This window comes from Scaptodrosophila lebanonensis, unplaced genomic scaffold (assembly GCF_003285725.1).
Source record: "Scaptodrosophila lebanonensis strain 11010-0011.00,11010-0021.00 unplaced genomic scaffold, SlebRS2 tig00000001-arrow-pilon, whole genome shotgun sequence".
In the NCBI taxonomy this organism is placed as follows: Eukaryota; Metazoa; Arthropoda; class Insecta; order Diptera; family Drosophilidae; genus Scaptodrosophila; species Scaptodrosophila lebanonensis.
In genome coordinates, this window is record NW_022060529.1 from 16204216 (window position 1) to 16221567 (window position 17352).

At 35.3% G+C, this 17352-nt stretch overlaps 1 protein-coding gene across 21 annotated transcripts in view; it reads right to left on the minus strand.

The window, feature by feature from the left end:
• The window catches only part of LOC115634446, a 32405-nt gene that overhangs the window by 12999 nt on the left and 2054 nt on the right, over positions 1 to 17352 (minus strand). For 5 of the 21 annotated variants that reach the window (XR_003996441.1, XM_030532332.1, XM_030532313.1 and 2 more), the window contains exons 1-2: positions 848 to 899; positions 26 to 558 (exon numbers count right to left, since the gene is read on the minus strand). Coding sequence is in view for 20 of the 21 variants with exons in the window: in XM_030532332.1 (XP_030388192.1) it covers positions 26 to 511 (486 nt within the window). In the remaining variant the exon portion in view is untranslated. Of the gene's footprint in view, positions 1 to 25; positions 559 to 847; positions 901 to 17352 lie in introns of those variants that run through there. The other 16 variants (XM_030532302.1, XM_030532250.1, XM_030532222.1 and 13 more) reach the window with 6 other exon arrangements.

A 17352-nucleotide genomic window follows, 5' to 3' on the forward strand; every position in this document is an offset into this window, starting at 1 on the left:
CAAGAAAAGAAAATCGGTAACTCACCGTCTCCGGTCCCACAACATTTGAGGGCGGTGGCACATAACGTTTCTTGCGATTTTCCGGTCCCGTTGAGCTTTGACGCACCATACGGCGACGTGGTCCGCCTGCAGCGCCACCACTGCCACCACCCATGGGCGAGGCTGTGGAGCGACCGCGGCCCGCCGCACCACCTGTCAGTGGTTTCGATAGATCTTCTACTTTGGATTTCGTGGCCAGCATGTCGCGTGGCTCGGACAGACGCTTCTCGGTGCCCTTCGCACCACTTCCTGTCGCTGCAGTGCTCGGCGCAACGCTGGTCTGCCTACTATTGCTGGCACTGCCGGACTTTTCCTTGTTCAGATACTTGTTGTAGAGTAACTTGCACAGCCAGACGGAGAAGAGGGTCAACACGGCCCACAGAAAGATAAACATGGCTAGCGAGTCCATTGTTAAGTCACCAAGTCCTTCGAATGAACAGATATAGTCATCGATTTGATCTGCTAAATCCATCGTTTAGAGGCAGATGGAAACGGCATTCAATTCGATTGTCATCATTGCTGCAAAGGAGCAAAGCATTCGAATAAGCAAACATTTTCCATCACATATAGTACAGCTGACCTATATAAGTAAGCAGATATATAAATGTACACAATTTCTCTGTATACTCTACACAGTCGGTCCAACAACATTCACACATAAAGTGAAAACGAAAAGCGCCACCGAGTGAAGAAAATTTTGTTATTTCTTCTGTAGATAACCATGAAAATCCCGCAACTATTTATAGAACATGAACATTTTTCTCAAGCAAATATGAAAAATTTGCTAAATCTTTGACGAGACACTCACAAAATTTCAACTCTATACACGACGTAGAATATATGCAGAATAATATACAAAGAAAGAACTAGTATTTCGTTACTTAAAAATAAAACAAATTAGTTTTTAATGTTTGGCTTATTTTTGTAATAATTTTTGTAAAATATGCTATGCATGTGAAATGCCGCAAATAAATACTTAAAGCAAAACACAAAAGAAAAATGTAACGTTCAAAAACCAAACCAAAATGAAACTGAGACAAATGGCAGACCCAATGCTTCTCGGGCATGTGGGCAACATTTTCAGATAATAAAGTATCTGCCACGATCTGGCATCTATATATATTTAGCACCATGCGCCGACGCAAAGAGTTTGGAACACTTGTTCTCTAAACAACAAGACAGAATGCCAAACGAGAGTATACGCTTTGTAGATACGCTATAAGAATTCAAATATAGTATATATCTTTAATTTCTTGAACATTAAGTCCATATTTTATTCAAAGTTTTAAAGTAAGCTGCGCAGATAAGACTATAAATTAAAACATGTAGTAATTCAAAATTTATGATTTAACATTAAACGTATGTTAAAACCAAGATGGCATATTCTTTAAGATCCATTTTCATCTGCACCGATTGAGAAGGAGAGCAATATTTTGAGCAGTTCATTGCAAGTTATCAATACACTACATGAGTAAATATTTCATTTTAGTTTATATTGCACTGTAAATATACTATATATACATACATATTTGTATCTAGAAAACTTCTTTCAAGCCAGATATTAACAAACAGTAACACATTTAGAGCAGCTAATAACAAAATTGAATTTTTAACAAATTTAGGATACAAAATGTCATTATTTATTTTTTACATTTCTTAATTTATAAAAGTAAAATTCTTGTAAAGTGTGCTTTTTATATAGTATCTACGTTTTTTTTTTTTCTTTTTGTTTATTTATGCCAATTAATTATATATGCTTTTACTACTATAGTAAACCCTAGTAAATACTTACACACTGGTTTTCACTCTAATAGTCCCTAATGGGCACTCTAGAATTTAAGTTAATGTAATCTATATTTCGTTTTTTGAAAACCTAACTAACTTATGAAGATGTTGAAAAAAAAAATTCTAATTAATATCATATATGCTGGTGTGGAAATCAAAATTCCGTCCTAATCCTTATAAAAAACAATTAGTGGAATAAATTCAAAAAAATGTTGGAAATTTGTTTTAAAATAAATTGATTGCTTTTTAAAACTTTGACCATTTGGATATACGTTTACTTTAATTCCTATTTTCTCAACTTGAGAATGCAATTCATATATCATATATGCTGGTGTGGAAATCTTAAATTCCGTTCTAATATAAAAAACAATTAGTGGAATAAATTCCAAAAAATTTTGGAAATTTGTTTTAAAGTAAATTTATTGTTTTTTTTAAAAACCTGGACTATTTGGATATAAGTACTTTTACTTTAATTCCTATTTTCTCAGCTTGAGAATGCAATGTTCTCAAGCTACAAGTCATATTAAAATATCAAGCTATAAGTACAAAAAATTTATTATTATTTTATTAATTGTGTTCATTTATATAGGGCGTGTTGTTGTTAGCTAGCCCAACATTTTCTCATAGCTGAAGTGCACGACCAACGACTAGTTAGAGTGAACGTTTATTTTATCTATACCAAGAGTTTGGATTATCTATTGTTGCCCTCATCTCCGATCTTGTGCTGCATCGGCAGCGCGACTAACAAAAACTAAAACTATTGACGTCATAGATTTTTGGGGTCGTGCCGCATATGCGTTCAAAAATAAAAGACAGCACACCCAAAAACCAAAAAAAAAAAACAAAAAAAAAAATAGGGAGAAACAAGACAGAATAAAAAAAGAGCCGTCAGTCTATTGTAAATAAATGAAACTCTTATATGGCAGACATAAAATAAATGACGTAAGCCGTTGGACAGACGCGGCGTGTCGACAAGGGTGGCGGGTGGCGGGGGTTGGGGAACGGAAGGTGGCGATTGAGGCCAGCTGAGGTCGACACAAAACAATCGGAAGCTGTCGTCTTTGGTCTATTCTTATTTTTAATTCTTATTCTCTTTGCTTTTCTTTTTGTTTATAAATCCCCAGTGTCTTTGTGACTTTATTTATAGCTGCTTGTTCAAACATTAATTGAAAATGTTGTGCTATGCCCGTCGTCTGTCCTGGGAATGAGTTCGTCTCTATGGCTCGCTCCTACACACATTTTGCATATTTATTGAATTCATTAAAATGTGCAACACAAAAATCAAAACAATTCGTTTCTAGTGCCGAGTGGTTTCGTCTGGCTTGGCAATAATGCAGTCTCTGAATTCTGGCGACCACATTTTGGCACTTGTTGCAGTTAATAGTCATTAACTAAACATATGGCAGAGTCGGCCCAGACAAATGTGAGCATTTAAGTGAAGGATTTCATTGAAAAGTCAAGTTAAGCGAAGCACATTTTTCTAAATATACGCTGAGATTTGCTCATCTGTCCGGTATTTTGTAAGGCTTGTTTACTGACAATTGCAACAAAAATAACAACAAATGGAGTCTATTTGCACATCCCATACACACATACAACTCGTATGCTTATTTTCTGTTGTATTTTTTCACCCACACACACACACATACATACATACATATGTATTCAAAAATATGACCAGCTGCTTTGTTTTATTTGCGAAAATTCGCACGATACGTACGATTTTTGTTTCTGGCTTTTTCCTCACAAATTCGCCGCCCACGCCGGCACCCACGGGTATTGTTATGGTACTACGGTCTAGTGCGCTCTCCAACAACGCCCGCTAATAATCGCCATGTCTTCCCGGCCCACTACCAACAACACTCGCACAACAATTGGAGCGCTGCTTTTTAAACAAAGGGATTTTTCTCTGCTTTCTGGTTAAAGCTCTTCCCCAAAATATGGCTAGAAAAATCAGATAAATTATTTTCTTCTGGGTACATCAAATATAGCAAATATATCTATTTTTGAAAGCTGTTCTTTGGAATCTTGTGGGACCCTGTAGTGTTCTGAAATTTGGGTGTTTATTAAAGAAGATTGATTGGTTGGGTTCAAGTTATTTATGATCTTTTAATCATTTCATTTCATGCTGTGTTACTGGGAAGTGATATGATAAGTTTTTTGCGCGTAATTTCAAAACGAACGCAATCCTAAATTCTCTAGAAATAACAATTTTTGGACTTTACCATTTTAAAGCATCCATATTTTCAAGACTAACCAACAAACTTTAATAAAATTTCTAAAATCCAGCACATTTCTTTTTAATTTTCTTGGCTAAACCACCGCTGTTTTCGAAAATGACTTTCAACAATTCGTTTGAGCCCGTTATTTTTCAAAGAGATAATCTGTTAAAAGATATTCAATTACCTTTCACACTCTCCTAGAATGATAAATTAATGTTTAAAACTGACCCAGTGAAAAATTAGTTACGAATTTTGCTGTTTTGAAAATCACGGTGAGTGGTTCCGAAACGAATATATTCTAAGTTTGTTATTTTGCAAATATGATTTTTCCAGGCAGAGAAATTCAAATAAATAGTTATATAATGGACCAAATTTTTTAGGTACACAGATGTATGAAAAGTATGAACACAGATAACTTTTCAATTATAACGGCTAGGGGCTCGACACCTGGTATGTAGATTTATCTTATCCATACGTCGAGCATGTTTATTGCAAGCCATATATAGTTTTAATTTGTCGTATAGCTGCCATAGAGCCGATCGGTGCATAAAACACTCCTAGTATGATAACTGTTGCTGTTTATTATTTAAAAAAAATTTATTACTAAGACACAAAATTCAACACCAAAAAGGGGAAAAAGTGAGCTGCAAATATCTAAATTTTTTATTCGATTAGCTTAAAACTTGTTAGATATAACGGGTAGCCAAAACTGCAATATCAAAAAATATTTCTGGATGAGCAATAATATTTTCAGATTGATTTTAAAAACTTTTTATTTTTGTGTAAATTTGTGTAAAACTTTACGACATTTTGCTTCGTCGATTGGAAATTATTTTGGTTTCATCGTAGAAAGTTTAGTCCAACATGGTGGGCCCGTATCTGTGCCAAATGGAAACAATTTAACACCAAATCGGGCTGTTTGGTGCCCGTTTAAAGGCCGACCTGGCAAATTAACTTCTGCTGTACGCGACAATCGTATAGCCGGTATGGACTTATGGCATTAAACTTTTGGTAAAAGCAAAACATAGCAATGGAATTTCATTACTTTTTGTTGTTTGTTGTGCCCAAAGGCTATCTGAACAAAGGCTATCGAATGTAACGTCCTTTTAAGAACTGATTTTATAATTTAAAATTTAAGAAATAGATCACATATTTCTTTTAATGGCCACTAACCATCTTTGATAAAGATAAATTTAACAACTTTTTGAGCCCGGCCAATTTGAAGGGGACTGCTAGACTCAAGAGTTTGTGTACTTTCATAAAACTAGAGACGTTTTCCCTTCACATTTGAGCTTTCTGCGTCGCTGACTTTAAGTTGGTTGCTTGGTTCGGGTTGGTCCGGTCCGCCATTCTCTGACCGCTCGCATTGCATGTCTCTCATACACTATACTATATACTTGTACATACGAGTACATCGGGTTGAGAAACAGCCGCGTCTATTGACCCCTAGAACTGCCGAGAGCTTAGTGCAAGGGGTACGAGAGCAACAAGTACGCGTCGTAGTCGTGCGGTGTATTTATAAAATGCAAATTGTTGCAAGCCCGATAAAAATGCCGTGCGCTGCTGCTTTTGGCCGCTTACCCAGCTCAGCAATCTCATGGGTTGTTGCCAAAGGGGCGTTTGTCAGTCTTCTACACATACTATGCATATTGTGTTCTGAGTATATACATACCTATATATATATATATATATATATAGTATATATGTATACTTAGTACACATGTTAATATGTTCTTCTAGCTATAGTACAAAAGCGCCTTTGTCTTGTTCATTGTTGTCAGCAGCTGTTGACTTTGATTGACTACGAGCATGTTGTGGGTGGATAGATTGTTTGGGCTCAGGAGGAGATGGAGGAGGTGCAGGTGGAGGTGCAGGTGGAGGAGGTCTGCAGTATCAGTTGGATGATGGTGTATAAAATAGAGTGGCAAGGAATGAAAGAAGCATCGCACACGAGCAAACCACTTTTAGCAGCAAATTGCTTTTCTAAATTACTGCTGCGCCGCTAATTAAAGCAAGAAAGTTCTCATGCACTAGATTGTCGAAAGGGGTTGTCTTAGTTATTAAATTTAACGGCACTATTCCGGTTTATAAGCCCTACCGCTTTAATTGTGCTACCATGCACCGTTTGAAAGGTCATAAGGTTCAAGTTGAATGGACTGCGACACTTCATATACACTGATACAACAACTGATAGGAGATTTTTAATTTTTATTAAGATTAATTACAATTTAAATATGTAGCATAACTCCCTTTATAGAATTGTGAATTATCCAACTCTCTAGATGAAATTAATCTTATTTAGGTTACAAAACATACTTAATTTAAATAATATCTGAATATCTATTAAAAACGTGGTTTCAGAATTATATGTGTGTAAATTGTATACCTGATTATTCAGAGAAATAATATAAATATCTTGAAAATAAAATAAATTCAGTTTCAGCAAATAGATGCATTTTATGGCATTTAAAATCGCTTGAACTTATTATATTAGACAATTAAATAAAACTTACGAAAATGTCATTAGTCTTATAAAAAATTGTTTTATATTTTCTTTTTTTTTAAATATGTCTTTAATAGTAGCTTTATAATCAATGGGTTTATAACACTATCCACTCTTTTCATAACATAACAAGCTTAAAAAATGTTTTCTTTAATTTGAAAATTAATCTTCCTTAGTTCTTTTAAGCAGATAATAAGTAGAAGACGTCATTTTTCAAAATCTAGATGCAATAAAATAAGCTTTTTATACACTTTTAATCTTTAATAGTTATTTTGGCAAGTACCTTCATAATTAGTGCCTATCTAAAGCCAATTAAACGATATTTTTCCAACATATAATTATCAGCATGATGTTTTGCTTAATTTTTAAATGAAACTATTAGTTGTTTTCAGCATTCGTTCTTTGTTTTAAATGGTTGAAGCTTTAGAATGTGGTTTTTGTTAGAGCCTGAGGTGAAAGATCAAACGTCTAAACGGCTTTATTAGGAATTAAAAGGGCTTAAAGGAACTATTATCCTTAAGCAAGTTTTTTTAAGTTTAAAAAAACTTTTCTTTTATTTTAAAAGGTACTCTTAAATAGTTTTTTTGTAGAATAAAGGAACATGATAATTAGTGCTTATATGAATTGAAAGAGGATTTTAATGCTAAATTTGAAGAATTATGAATTATTTGAAAACAGGCATTCCATTTCCATAATTTTTTAATCCATCGCCAAGTTGTCGGCCGAACAGTAGCAAAAAACATAAGAGAAGACGGCAAAGTTGGTTTCAGGGAAAAATCGGGAATAAGTTAAGCAACCAGGTGCTGTATGTAGATCTAATCAAGCAGGTCTTACAACATCATTCCGAGGCCGCACTTCCATCTGAAAACGTGCAACCACGGCTGATGAGGCGTAATATTTTCTCGGGAACTTATATTTTTACAGCTAAATGACTGATTTCATGAAAAATCTTACGACTTTGCGTGTGCAATAGAATGTTGAATAAACTTGCTTTCTTTGCGATATAAGTTGCTTGAAATAAATGCTTAAAGGAGTTGTGTTCGGTTTTATTTTAAAACTAATCTTTACAACTTTTTCTTGCCAACAAGTATATAAAGTAATTGAACGACAATTGTAATGGGAATTATAAATTTATTCTTTGTGGTCACCATGCTTGGAATTGTTATTAATGAGTAATATTATGATCGCTTGTTATAAAAACTTAAATTCCCACTTCTTCTTCTTGACATATAGTATTTTCCCCACTGTGTAGAAAGGTCAAAGATTGACTCAGAAACGACTCAAGGCAATGGTCAAATGGCTTTCCGCCGTAGACCGACTGGCAGGTCTGGTTGCTTTTTGAAGCGGCGGCAGGCTATTATTGCGTCATCATCGGTCACATTTTTTGTTGAACGGTAATTTAATAAAGCGTCACGCCTGCGCGTCATAAAGGCAATGGAGCGTATAGCACGCTTTCCCATTACAGCTGCAAGTCAAGCGCTTAACTTGCAACTCATTTCGTTATTTCAGCTGCCGCCCATTTCGAAAACATCTCAATACTTTTTACTTTTTACCGGCACCCGCATCATTTCCCTCCCATACACCCATATGGGTGGCTACTGTTGTTGTTGGCATTATCGGCGTGGTTGGCTCTGTATAAAGCGAGGCATTCGCATTCGCATTCGATTCGTAAACATTTAACGGCAGGAATGCACAATATCAATAGAAAAGCAGCAAAGTGTGTATAAATATTAAATACGCGTACATACGAGTACTGGCCGTATGCATGTGATTTGTTTTCTCATTTATTTATTTTTTATAAATAGAAAATTAGGTAATGCGATACAAAAGCAATAGCAATAGCAATACAACTATTCCTACTAGGCTGACCAACAAAAGTACAAACCGCAAGTGGCTGCCTGGCCCCCCAACCCTTCCCCTGCCCCTTACATCATTTAATTTGGTATGCAAGTCAACCAGCATGAAGGCCATTTAAGCGCATAGATAATTTGTTTAATTGGCCACCAAAAAAAAAAAAAAAGAATATACAAAATAAATCAAACGTGACATACTTAGCACATATTTATTTGACCCAATGCATGGATGGATCCATGACAGCATCGTTGAGTTTTGAAGCTGCTTTATAAAAACAAAAAACAATTTCTATGCACTTTTTGACATTTTGTTTAACAATAATTTTTCTCTGAGTTCATATCTGACATAGTTGACTAGTTTTTGCAAATGGTTTTCATATCTTTTTCTAATTGTTTCGAAACATTGACATCGATTTGATTCAATGTCTAATTTGAAAAGGAAATCTAAATTAGAGAGTACAAGGTTTAAAGCTAATATCAGGTGAAGCTAGCTGCTTATTGATTAGAAAAAGTGTCAGCATAAATACATATTCGTGAAAATAAATTACACTAGGCTTAATTACAAAAGGCCTTACTTAAAGGCTTAAATTCGTCATTCTATTTGTATTTTTACTTAGGGTTATTAATAATTTAGAACTATTTTGGCAGATAAGTGCGATACATTTATATGTAATTTAAGTAAGTTTTATTGGAAATAATGACTTTTTTACAAGATGCATTGAAGATATAATAGTATCCTCTCTTGAGTAAGGTACCGGCATTCCGCAAAAATTTCATCACAATCTAATAGATAGTAGCTGAGTTATCGCACACAAAGTAACGATGTGTTTGTGACATCAGTACAGTAATGACAATCGACACGTTCTAATTTATGAAACAGATTAATAGATCGATAGATCGATTAATCGAAAAAATGCGTGAATTAAAACTCAGCCAAAATCTTAGAAATGGAATGGAATGGAATTAACGATTCATCACATTTCACTCTAAAAATTCTGCACTCTAGCCTTGTTTCGCACAAGTTCCGCACAGACAATAGAAAACTGCTCTCATTGGTTGACAATTGTGTCTGATTTTTAGACTAGAAATATAAATCAATTTTAGCCATGAACCACTCCCTATAGTTGCCTGATTTGGCTTTGTGTCAATATTGCCATTTCGGAAAATTGCATTTGCCCTCGAAAGGAAGTCACTAAAAGCAGGTCGAAGTCATTCAAAAGGCTGCCTTATATACTCGTGTCGTGACGTCATCAGAGAGTCTGTTTTATTATAGCCTGTACCCAAAGGGTGAAAGGCTATACTAGTTTCGTGCGAATGTATGTAACACACAGAAGGAGGAGTGGCAGACCCCACAAAGTATTCTTGAACAGGGTGACAAGCCGAGTCGATTTAGCCATGTCCGTCTGTCCGTCCGTCCGTCTGTATGAGCGCAAGGATCTCAGAATGTACAAGAGCTAGAATTACCAAACTTGGTATCCAGGTTCCCCTAAGCCCTAGGCAGGTCAAGTTTATTGTTTTATTCTGATACAGTCCCCCACCCCCCGGCAATTCCGTAATTATTGAAATTTTGAAATCAGTTTTAGTAGTTACGTCCAGTTAGTGCTTATGTGTCCGTATGCCAAGTTTCATTATGATAGGTCAATTCTGAAGAAAGTTATAGCCATAAATAAAATCGTTGCTCATGCTCTGCTTGCAGCGCTGCCCGCATCTGTTGTTGTTGCTGCTTTGGTCCAACTTTGTGCTGCATACATACACGCATATAAATACAAATAGACACGTGATGTAAATGTAAAACTATACATGTCTTCTATGTATGTATTAAATAAATGTTCTTAATTAATTTAATAAATTAATTTTTTTTTAATAATTGAATTTTTTTATTTTTAATTTTTTTTTAATTTTTCTTTTTTGTGGAGAGTACAAGCTATTTTACTGTCGGGCTTGCTCGACTGTAGCGTTCTATCTTGTTTTCTATAAAACATTCATCGAATCGACAAACTTACATTTGAATTTTTTCCGGTTTTTCCATCTTTTCGAACTACTGCTTTACACCTACGTTTTCTAAACTTGATACTATATACCTATTATTTCTTTTGCAAATAACCTCTCCAATTTATGCGCCAGGACTGTTAATTGTGGGACTCCCATAAATTATAGCGATCAAGCGATCATATAACTATGTTATCATAAGCAGCATCCAATGATGATAAACCATGAGAAACCAAGCAACTACTTATTAACAAACACTAATCGAAAGCCAATATTCAAATATTTGCAAATTAAAACAACAAGAAGAGCAAAGTTTTAAATATGCTTATGGGGAGTATGTATTTACAAAGTAAATAGAACAGTTCCGAACAAAGGTCTCAACTAAAGTGATTTCAATCATAATGAAGACGCCGCTTTTGTTTTCAGCTTATCAGTCAACCGAAAAAAGGCCACTCACTCTAATTAGACATTGTTTTTATTGTTGTTGCTACTCGATACTGCTTATCATAAGTAATAGATGTTAATAAATATAAATTGCATTCGATTCGATCTGCGAAGTGCCAATGGTCGCTATCTAAATATGGGCCACTTATGCAATCGCTAAAAGGCCGAAACAAGAACAAGAATTCAAACACTTTAAACATTCTGGCAGACATTCGAAATAACACTCGCATAGTTGGACACACACTCGATGGTTAATAGGTCAATAAAAATATGTCAAATTGTGACAGACAAACGGGCACGAGTATTGGGTTTTGAGCATTGAGTGAGGCACCGGCTGATGTCATTATTGGAAAACGTCTATTTTTATTAAAATTGATAAGCCAGAGCAAACGGCAGCATCGTCGTTGTTATGGGTATTGTTGCTGTCGCTATGTTAATATGCATTTTCAGATAATTACTAGACATATATTACTTGTATGTACTAAGTTAGTGTACATATATAATTCGAGTTTGCAATTTTGTTTGTTCATTAAGACAATATATATATATTTTCTTAAGGTTATTGACAAATGCGAGACAAATTGCAGTTCAATTTTGCAAAATAGCTCTGGAAATTGTCAATAATTAGCGGCATGCAAGGGATTTTGTTATCCGCCAGTCTGTCTGTCTGTCAGTCTGTCATACCGGAAACAGCAACAAAAATCAACTGTCGATTGACCTTTAACTTTCCAATTGCCTCAAACAATTCAAGGTCAAAGGCTATGTTTGGGGTAACGAAAAACAACAAAAACAATATAAACAATTTGTACAACTACAACAACTTTGTGTGCATATCACAAATTGCAATTTTACGTGCTCATCGTATAAGGCAATTTCATTAGCTGCGTGACCCATTTGGATGGGGTTTGCTGTCTATCTGCCTGTCTGCCTGGCAGCCTCATCAGCATTAGCAGTAACACCAGCAGCAAAAACAACAAAAACATTAAAAAAAAAAATAGTAGTGTCACTCTTTCTCTCTCTTTAAAGCGGAAGTGACAAATGTGTTACGTGGCGTATACGCATTATGCGCAAATTATGAAAACTAATGACTGTTACATTACATTACGTATACGCACGACTGGCTGTTGACATTTCTAAACTAATTAAAATGCCAAGCAAGAGCGGTGCTTGTAATAGCCCGCAAACCCCTTGAACCTTGCCCCCAATGCCACCAAACACCCTTTCGACATTAATCAGCTTAATGCGATTTTCACCTTTTTATTTTGTTTCTGTTTTTAATATTTTTTGAAGTACGTAATAAACGCAAACTCGTTAAACTGCTGGTGAGTAAGTATTCTCCATGAAATAAAGCAAAGGTATTTTAGTTGTATCGTCATGTTTGTAACATAAGCTTACACTAAAAAAAAAAAAACATACCCTGTGCAAACTTTAGGTTGGCAAGTGTCGTAAGCGTAAAGAAGACCTTAATATTGGGAAAACTTACAATTTCTAAACATATGAATAACATTTAAAAACAATTCTGATTTGGCTAGAAATAGTCTCCAAATTTCAATAAAGCTTGTTTCAAACAGAATTTAAGACGACAGATTTCAGCACGGCTATAAACTTTATACAAATTTATTTTATTTTTTTGATTCTTTCCCACTTCTTTCGCTTCAAATTACGGTCCACAATTCCACAAAGTTATGTAAAATAAAATATAAATCTCAACTTTCATTAGCGAAACAATTTTACTCTAGTACTACGCCCACAAACTGGAGCATAGGGCGTCTCTATTTTCAAAATGGAAAGGTTTCCGTTTTCTGCAAAAATATTTTGAGAAACATTTGTTTTTATTACTTTGTATGACGAATATGCTCTTATCACTCGCTTATACTATATAGTACAAACAGTCGACTTTGTTTTTTATACTCGTTAGTAAACCTTTCCCCAGCAGGTCGTTGATTCAACAATTTCTAGTTAATTTCCAGTCACAGGTGAGACTTGGGGCAAAGTTTGCTGAACTGGCTAATAAATATAGGTCATATTTATTTATTATTTATTATTTTAGTTAATTTGTTTCAATCGTAACAAACATGATATTCTCATCTATATAGACGCCAAGGTTTAAGTGCATTACTTTTCAAAATGCAGAATACAATTTATTGCAATTAAATGAAAAATTTGTAATGCATTTTAGGATGCAATGCCTGAAAATCGACATTACTTGTATTATGTCATCATATTGTTTAGTTGCATTCAAATGCCGTCAATTTTGCAATCTTTTTATACCCTGTACCCGTAGGGTAAAAAGGGTATATTAGGTTTGTGCAAAGTATGTAACATACAGAAGGAAGCATCTCCGACCCCATAAAGTATATATATTCTTGATCAGCATGACGAGAGAAATCGATCTAGACATGTCCGTCCGTCTGTCCGTCTGTCCGTCTGTCCGTCCGTCTGGATGAACGCAAGGATCTCGGAAACTATTAAAGCTAGAATAACCAAAGTTGGCATCCAGATTCTCCTAGGTCCGAGTAAGGACGAGTTTATTTTTTTTTTTTTAATTTCCCCCCCCTTCCCCCGCTACAGAATTTCGTCAATAGCGTCCACATTTCAAATGCTACCTAAACCAAACTTTGCACACATAATTTCTATACAATTATCTACTGTTGTTTAAAATTTTATCAAATTCGGTCAATTCTAAGAAAAGTTATTAGCAAAACAAATTCTCACCAGTACAACCCCCCCAAACTGCAGCAACAAGTTCGCTCTTCTTCTTCCTCTTTATGCTGCTGCTATGGGCGCATATAACTCAGTGACGGAAGTTTACCTGGGTACAGGGTATTACACTGTCGGGCTTGCTCGACTGTAGCGTTCTCTCTTGTTTTGTCTGTTTCTTTATTTAAATAAAAATCGACCACAGATAGGTAATCAAATGGCAAGGGTATACGAATTTCGTTTCGAAAAATAAGGCAATACGTGGCTGTCGTCGTTGCTGACCATTACAGACCTTATACAAGTATAAGCTAGCAAGTTCAAGTTGATAGCCACTTATATTTTGAATGGCATTGCAACTGCATTTATCTGATAAGTTGTTTGGCACAAAGTGCAATTTATAATTATTCGACTCTGTCAGATCTCTGGACTTTAAACAAACATAAAATATTGCAGAGAGTTGTGAGTGATGGTGAAAAGAATATTGCTTGGCTAGTATAGTCGCCATCTCCGTTAATGCGACCCATGCTGATTAAAGTTATCGATTTGATGGGGGACACTAGACAAATGTAAATGAGCCAAGTCATTAAACGGTCTGTTGACACACGTGCGAGGGTGGACCGCACACACCCTCACACACACACACACCCTCACCCGCACACACTTACAGCATGTAAATGCAAATTATGGCGCCTTGTCTCTCAAGCTAGTCAGATAAATATCTCAAAATACAAAATGAACATAACGGGGCGTATTTCTTATACACGTCTGCATACATACATACATAAATATAGTACATATGTATGTATGTACATTTATGGGCTAGCATATAAGTATGTATTTGGGTAAGTTTGCTTGCCTTTTTTCGGGCTGTTGTTTGCTGGGCTTTTATTATTGATTTTCTTGTTGTTTTTTTTTGGCACAAGGCAAATAGTACATACATACATACATACTTGTACGTGTGTACATAAAACATTCATTGCCCCACCCATTCTAAATTGTTCTACAAACATTTGACGGCTCTCGAAGCGCGTCTTTATGCCTACAAGTATTTGCCAAGCAATTTGTTTCAAGGGCTGCAATGCTTGACATTTTTGCTTGCAATTTTGCACACTTGCTCTATTGAGGTAATTGAACCCTGAACGCACACACACACACACACACACCTGTACAATATGGTAAATGTTTTGACCAGCCACTGTCTATGTGCCTAAGCGTTGTCAGGGACAACAACACGCAAGTCTAGCACTATTAATAATTAACGACTAAAGACGACGGCGTGTGAACTTTAAAGTAAGCCATGCCTGGCCCCAATTGATTTATTAGTTTTGAAAACAAAAATTAAAAAATTAAAGAAGCAGCAGCTGAAATGCCAGCAGGCATTCAATTTTAATTACTACAATGCTTCCAAGTTCTCTTCACTTCTTCTTCTCCTTCTTCTTATTGTTCTTGTACAGCTGGTTGAAGAGCGCATGAAGAGTAAAAGCTTTTTCGAAGAGCGCCACGACTCAGGACAATTGAGCAAACCATTTTATTTTGTCTTCTTCTTCTGGACAAGTTCGAGGCAGTGGGTTAGCAGCAGTGTTGCCAATTCAGCTATTTTCCCGCCAGTTCGGGCAAGCACCGATTGTTTTTTCAGATGTCAATTTTGTAAAGCAATTAGCAACAAATGCTTTTTATATTATATAACTCAATTCATTTAGTTCGTATAAGGAACTACGACCATGTAGAAATCAATTCTTACAGAGTCAATTATTACAGATATTATTTTATATTTATATTGTTATTTTTCTTGCAAAGTTAGCAGTTCTTTGTTAACTATAAATAAATATATAATAAATAATGCATTAGGCTATGAATTTAAATGGAATTGGTGTCACGGCGATGGCTTCCTCGAGCTTCTTCTTTACGCAATGCAACTTTGGCTGATCCCGCTGGAGTTTCAGATTAACCCAGAACAGCTTCGTTTTGTCTTGGCGTCGTTGAGTGGTGAATGCACTCTGCTAGTTTCGTGACATTGAATATGCGGCTAGTTTATGTCTGTAGTTTAGCTTTTTATCCACAGTCTCCTTTATATTTAAACATGTCTTTTTAAGAATTTTTTTGGAAGAATTTTTGGTCCCGAGAAGGAAACAGCCCACTACATGAAAACCTTTGGAATATTAAGTCTAAGTTCGAGACTTGTCGAAAACATTTTTTGTTTATGTTGTATTTGAAATAAATTAATAAAAATAATAAAGTAATAAAAAAGAAGAGTTTTATATTTATTGATATAACATTCTTCTTGTGACGATATGCTAACAATGTAAAGTGAGCTTTATTTTAATTTATCAAACTATTTCTAGCATATATAGCTTTTTATGACACCCAATTCTTTGACAGCACTGTTTAGCAGAACTTTGTAAGGAACAGCAGGAATCAAGTTGAAGAGAGGAAGAGAAAGAGAGAGGAGAGAAAAACGATACTGCCAATTGCAGCTGCTTTAAAGAATATGTATTTGCGGCATGGTGGCGGCTTTTGTTTGTGCTTATTCGGCTTGCAGCTTGAGCTTGCGGCGCTGCCAGCTGCCAACTGCGCTGCAGCTTTCTAACTGACACACTTTCGCTGGCACTTGGGGGGTTGTTGGTTGGCGCCTTCCACCAAGGGGGTTGTTGCTGGAGCTAAGCGTGACAACAACTGCTTTGGGTACAACACTCAGAAAAAATGTTGAAAAAATATAACTAAGCGCATCTTTAATCAAAATATTTCATTATAAGTCATAGAATAGCCATTTCTACAAAATTGAATTGAAGTCAAAAAACTATTGCTCTTGCATTTACTTATACTCTCAAGTACTTTTTTGTCATTATGGCAGAATATCAAATTTTTCAAATAAGGAAAGCAGTCTAAACTAATATGAAATATAACGCAATACAAAACTGATATATAGTTGTAGTTGAAAATGTTTATAAAATCAAAAAATAAGAGCTTGTTCAATTAGTATTACATTTGTACTATTGGAAAATGTTATCTGATTTTAAGAAATAATAATTCCCTAATCATTTTCAATTTTGTTATCAAATTTTTTAATTGTATTTAAAAGGTTTGCGTTGTTCAATTTAGCTCAGATATATCGCGTTTTGTTCGTCTCTGATTAAAGCTCTACTTCTATTTTTGCAATTCTCTACTGCATGGTTTTTTCGTCGCCTAGAAAATGTTCTTATGTTAAAAAAGATAATATCTCTGAGTTTGCGAGGATTCATTATTGAATCTGGTTACTTCTCCAATCCCAATTTCAATGGGTAGATAATATCATTCCAGTCCCAACTATCACACATGATGTGATGACACATCTTTCTGTCTGTTTGTTCTGTCTTTGCCATGAATTGACAAAGCACTAGTTTTATTTGACTAGCCAAAAAGATTTGAGAGACCACTTTTTTTAGAACAAAACTTTATTTTGCTGAGTGCATAAAAATAGCTGTTTGGAGCTCTCACGTTGTGTCCTCAAAGGACGCTGAAAATCATCTAATGTGACGTTGCCCACTTACTCATTCACTCACACACTCACACGCACACTTCTCAGTCAGTATTCTCGGAGCATATCTTTATGGAACGGCGAGCAATTAAATCAACACACCCAAGTGCCCAACCCATGGCACAACAACAGCAAAGCTAAAACTAGCAAAAAGGGGTTGTGCGGTATTCAATGGGGTGGTTCTCTCTTTGTTTTTGTACTTACATGCAGTCCAACGACGCAATTTGTTGATGTTGTTGTTGTTATTGTTGCAGGATATGCGTTGCAAGTGTTTGTTGAATTGTTGAATGTTGCGTAGTTATT